We start from the raw sequence: 6,116 nt of genomic DNA on the forward strand, positions 1-6,116 counted from the left end.
AGGGAGCAGCATGCTGGTTTTGCTTCAATGGAAGGTGATGGCCTCTGTCCTGACTTAAGCAGCCTGGGGCAGAGCCGTGCTGGGCGAGCCTCTGACACTTGTGGAAACGCTCTGGCAGGGCACAAACACCCCTCTGGTTTTCCATAGGTTTTGGCTCCGCTGTTCACACAGGAGATGCGGCGCTTACGGGCGAGGCAGTGGGTGCAGCGTTCAGGGCTGGGCCGGCTGAGCGCAGAAGGGAAACGGCGCTTTCCGATGGGACGTGAGAACAAGGGGGTGTCTCATGCTGCAGCCAGCTGAAGCACTGCACGCATTCCGCAGGCCAGGAGCCCGGCCAAGGCTGCCAGCACACCGTATAAAGCTGACCCCAGGCAGTGCCCGCTGACATGGCTCTGGGTGACCTCTCTCAGAGCTGCTGAAGGGAATCTCTTCGAGCTCCTCCTTGGGGTCTTTCAAAGAGACATGGCACAAACTGGACTGAGGATTTTTCTACTCATAAGTTTACTACTGCTGGATCAGACTCTCAGCCAGGCTTCCAAACTCAAAGCCAGGAAGCACAGCAAACGTAGAGTGAAAGGTACCGGGTCCGAACTGGGAGGAGGGATAGAAGCTTATGGACTGTGCAAAGTTACTGTGTACTTTGAATAGCGTTGCATGAACCAGAAACTAACATTACACAAATGTTTATTTGTAAAGGACACTTGAGTCTGTATTATATCTGTCTTTTAAATACTTTTATGTGAGTTAGCAAAGCCACAAATAAGGTGCCAGAATGAATTATGGAAATAGAGCTGTGTAACAGCTGCAAATATATTGCTCCGTTCTGGCTGTTCACCTCTGTCAACATTATTTAGAACTCACAGGTACAGCTGAGAGAGGACTCCGGCTGATCATTCTTAGTTATGTAGCTACACTGACTAAGATCAGAAAAATGGAAATTCCTGTGTATGGGTTAAACAAGCAGAAGTATTCAGTCTCCAAGGATTGTCGTTCAGATTTTTGTACCATTTCCTAATTTTAGCAAAATGCCTATCTACTCTTTGTGGAATATTATTCCACTTGGATGAAAAGTCCTGTGAAATGGCAAGTCAAACTTATTAGCAGGTCAACATCAATGAATTAGTAGAGGATAAAGCATCAGTTCCCACAGTGCAGCTTACAGAGTAAACACAAAACCACAGGATGTTGTTTCGAAATGTCTGCATATTTAATTTAAAGACTTATTTCTAATAAAAGCAGGTATGATGGTGGCTCACTAATGGCAAATATTTGAACTCCTAGATAATTAAAAAACCGTGGCTTTGATAAAACCATTGTACATGAACATTGAGCTGCTCTGGAGCCACACAGTTTTAGATACTTCCTCCTCCTTTGTGATCTCTAGGGTCTTAAGCTTAGGGGTCCTAAGGACAGGCTGCTCATACATATTTTTGTGCCAGCACAAAGTAGCACTGATTGGAGAACAGAGAATTCTGCCTTGGGGAAGTAGGGAGCACTGAAAGACGTTCTAATGATCAAAAAAAAAAAAATGGAAAACAGGACATAAAAATGGGGTAACGTGCAAGTTAGCTTCTTTTCTTGTCCCATCATATTCTTGGTGCTTTTTAAAGTGCTACTAAATGCTGATTCAGAGTGATTTTGTGTGACTCAAGTCCCCAGGCCCTCTCTGTACTGAGGGACAGAGGAAGGCTAATCCTGGGAGGCAGAGAGCGCAGCTCAGCAAGCACATCTGCAACATTCAGACTGTCAGGTCGGTTTTATTTGTTGTTCCTCCCTCTGCTAAAACCAGAGTTGTGTGAAACTTTCATGCTCGCAGAAGTAACATTTCTTTGAAGAAACACAACTTGTGTCCTGCTATTTTTTGTATGTTGTGTCCATACGCCAGAGTGTATGGGTTCAAAAGAAAAAGGGACATTTTCTGTAAATTACATACCAGCTTACTGAATAATGATCACCTGCAACAATCCATGATTTTTCAAACGGTTTTTATGGTGACATCCATGATCAAATATGAGAAGGAAAGGTAAAGGTGGGTTCCTCATTTTTTACAGGAGTCCTGGAGGAATATTTTCATTAAGGACAAATCTTTTAAAAGAATCAAAATGCATCTCAGCAATGCAGCAACCCATGACACTTTGAAACAGCTTTTAACATGTAATTTTTTTTTTTTTACTGTCTGCATATCTGTTAATTTCTGAGTTTTTTTGGTTTTTTTGTGGTTTTTTTTGTGTAAGAAAAAGATGACCTGAAGACCCAGATTGACAAATTGTGGCGAGAAGTAAATGCTCTGAAGGAAATACAAGCACTCCAGACAGGTAAAGCAGTTTATGCTGGTCAGTGGCTTCCAAAAGTTCTCCCTGCCTCTCTTCTTCACTCCCATCCTTCTCTTTAATGGGACCTTACGAGGGAGGAGTACAGCCCCCTGAAAGCACGGTGTGCCAGAGGTTTACCAGACACACAAACGCTGAAGGAAGCATTCAAGTGAAATCAGGTCACTCACGGGGAATGAGTGGTGATTCTTCACTGAGAGCAAGAAGTACTTCTGTCTTTGCACAACTTCAGGCTCTGAGCTTTGCGTCATCAAAGGCAGCACAAGGAGGGTTCCTGGGTCTGAGAGTTTTGGTGGCCAGCGAGTTAAGCGCCCAGCTTCGATATGAACACACATTCAAATGTGAATGCTGCCATAAAACTTCAAGGTTATATCCACCGTGAGTTCAGAAATATTCTGGACCAACATGCACAGTCCTTTAGTGTTTAAATAACCAGGTGGAAATTTCCAAACAAAGCAAGAAGGGTAAATACACTTGCACCTACTAGACAGTTGTGCTTTTTCACAGCTGTTGACACAAAACCTGGCATTTAAATGTGTACCAGAGGACATTACAGAGGAAATGACATCATCCTCATGAAAGGGAACACATTTTCCTTAGGGACGGTAATATCTGGGTTGTTCAGTTTTATGTCTTGGGTTACATAGAGGTTTCTGGGCTTCATAAAATATTTTTATTTCAAAAGTCTTATAAGAAGGCTTTAGAAGTTTCTTAAAAGAGGGAGCCTGTGCTAGACAAGTAATGCTTGTTTAAAAGTAATTCCTGTGTTGCTTCCAGAAGGAGCTTTGGAGGAAACATGCAGTGGCTTAGAAATGAAACCAGAAATGGAATCCTTTCTCTCCTCAAAACTTATTTTGAGCTTTATTCTAAATTTATACCCCACACTGTGCAACTGGAATAATCCAAATCTGGCAAAAAGACACCTATCACCCCCCTAGCTCTGTCTTTTTAATGTCCTTGCAACAACTGGAAAAAGGAGCTCCATTTTCAGCTTATGGACATTTCCAAGACACACTTTAAAAACCTGATTTCTTCTTTTCCTTAAGCTTCCTGGGCCTTCTTTCTACACAGAGTGAAATGTGAAATGCTGCCATGCACCATTGTGCAGCACAAACTTTTTCCCAAAAGACATCCAGTCCTTATCATTGCTGCAGCATTGCGGAAGTAAAGTCTCTCTGATCTTTCCCACAAATATACATTTGCTAAAGTATTCCACATTTAATAATTAGGTTCATTACTTTGACCATTGGAAGGGTTAAAATTTGAAGGTTAAATCCTACTAGAAAATTATGGCTCTAAAAATGCATCTAAAGAATGCAGTGAATACAACTGGAAATTAATAAAAATTTGAGACATAGGATGTGGTCCAAAGTGACTTCCATGTCCTGTTGATCAGAGACATAATTATTTTTTACAAGAACAAAAGACAGGAATTAGGAACAGATTATAGAAAACATCAGGACAGAAGATATACATAAAATGAGCTTAAGCAATAAATGAAATAATCTGCAAGTAATAACATGCAGGATTCTAGAAATAATCACCACAGGAGTCTATTCCAGGCCGTTGGTCCTTCCTCAGCTCAGAAGAAACACTCCACCAAGAAGGGTTCATCTTGCCATCATTATTTTTCTTGGGAGAATCAGTTTTTCACAAATCTGAATTAGGAGAGCTGGAAGGCAAAGTTTAAGGAATTCCTCCTATGTTCCTGCCCCCAGAGACCTCAGGCTGGAACAATCCCAGCAGCAGGCAATTCCAGTGATGGAGCAGCTGCCAAATTAACCCTCTGGTCCATTTGGACTTTCTATCAATTCTTCCCCAGCAGAAGTAAAAGCAAACAGATTTATAAATTCAAATTTTTAGAAGATTGGGTCCAGACTGTCAAATAAACTCATTAATAAGCGTGCACTTTTAAAAAGCACTTGTAAGTCACTTTACCTCATTTCGATTTACAGTTTGAAGGGGGAGACTTTGCTGGAAAAAAAAAATAAATTAAGGGAGGTGAATATGCAATCTTCTACAGGAAGAATTACACTTTTAGTAATCACTCAGAGATTTGTATTACGAATTTCAAGTCAATATTTTCCCGGTCAGCAGGACACATTTAATACAGCACATTTTTGTCCTGCCTTTGCTTGCTGGAAACTGAGCTTAGATAAGATAGAAAAATTTACTTTTCTTAAATATCACCAATATTAAAGGACATTTCAATCTGACTCCATTACAAAGCCGAATAGAGATTTCCTGATACCCAAGCCATATTTGGCAACAAAACAAACATCCACAGCTCATCCATTCCATCAGTTTCAAGACTGGTAAAATAAGGCAGAAAAGGAGTGAAAGCAGGACTGTTTGGTAACGGGGCACTGAGAGCAGGCCTGGGTTGTATTTTAGCAGCCTGTCCCCAAAGGCACGGGATGTGCTGGCTGCACGCAGGGTCCCACATGAACTGGAGCACCAGCAGGTAAGTCTGACCTTACCCCAAATTTCAGGCCCACTCTGTGGAGTCAAGAGCCTTTCACTTGCTGAAGGATTTATCTGCTCAAGTTTCAACGTGCTTTTGGAAAATTATCACTCGGAGAACCGTTACTGAAAGGTGAGGCCCACGCTTGTACTGAAGGTGCCAACTCCTGTCTGTTCACAGTGTGTCTTCGAGGGACCAAGGCCCACAAGAAGTGCTACCTCATGTCAGAAGGCACCAAACATTTCCATGAAGCCAATGAAGACTGCATAACCAAGGGGGGGACATTGGCCATCCCGAGGAGTAACGAGGAGACAAACATCCTTCGGGATTACGGCAAGAAGAGCGCGCCCGGAGTGTCCGAGTTCTGGCTGGGCGTCACTGACATGGTCAGTGAGGGGAGGTTTGTTGATGTCAATGGCATGGCTCTGCAGTACTCCAACTGGGACCGTGCCCAGCCCAACGGGGGCAAGCGTGAGAACTGTGTCTTCTTGTCCCAGTCATCTCAGGGCAAGTGGGCGGACGAAGTCTGCCGCACTGCCAAGAGATACGTTTGTGAATTCCTGATCCCGTAATTACGTACACAAAAGACCACGGCCGCGTTTCTGGTTATCAACTCACACTTTTGCTTAGTAAGCCCTCCCACGTAGAGAGTGGTGGGTTAAAACTATCCCTCTCCTGCCTTGAACTCACTCTTTCCTGAAACACAAGGTTTTTTTCTGTTAATTTATTTTCTATTCATTTGCTGAAAATGTTTAGTGAGTACTCTCATTATGTACAGAGATATATATTATGTTTTGACCTACATTGCATCATATTTTGGCATAATACTTCAGCCTGAAGTGTGGGTTGCTGGATTCACCTCCTGTTTCTGTACTTCAACTAGAAAATACTGCTGCATGGTAACCCTTTCCAATATGAGCAGTAGGGATCCTCTCTGTTCTAAAGTTTAAGAGCGACTTCAGGATTACATGAGCTCCTGTGAAAAACAACCATCATCCTCTACCGAGTTCAACTGGAATAATCTGTGGCCAAGAGTTTTACCTATGGGTTAAGAATGATGAACGAAACAGAAAAATCTGATGTTAATTATTTAACTACGTGCAGTCCACAGGGATACACTGCTAGAAAAAGGGGGACGGGCTGTTTTAAAACATCAGTTAGTCTAGGCGTGTTTGCCTCTGAATGTCTCAATTATGGTTCAATATTAGATGTCATTTGGAACATTCTCAGCGAAGAAACCAGCCCGGGACTAGATCACGCTCTGCTGTGTGAAGCCTTGCTAAGCCTGGCCTCCTGCAGGCTCAGACAGGCTCTGCCATTCA

General features: G+C 42.7%; 1 protein-coding gene across 1 annotated transcript; it reads left to right on the forward strand.

The window, feature by feature from the left end:
- The first annotated feature begins 462 nt into the window (after positions 1-462).
- CLEC3A (C-type lectin domain family 3 member A) lies at positions 463-5,366 on the forward strand. Its single transcript, XM_066194700.1, has 3 exons — positions 463-577; positions 2,235-2,315; positions 4,975-5,366. Exons 1-3 carry the CDS (start codon positions 463-465, stop codon positions 5,364-5,366), a joined length of 588 nt encoding a protein of 195 aa, XP_066050797.1.
- Positions 5,367-6,116: the final 750 nt, after the last annotated feature.

Source organism: Chamaea fasciata, unplaced genomic scaffold (assembly GCF_029207755.1).
Source record: "Chamaea fasciata isolate MVZ Bird 193981 ecotype frontalis unplaced genomic scaffold, bChaFas1.0.hap1 SCAF_12, whole genome shotgun sequence".
Taxonomy (NCBI): domain Eukaryota; kingdom Metazoa; phylum Chordata; class Aves; order Passeriformes; family Sylviidae; genus Chamaea; species Chamaea fasciata.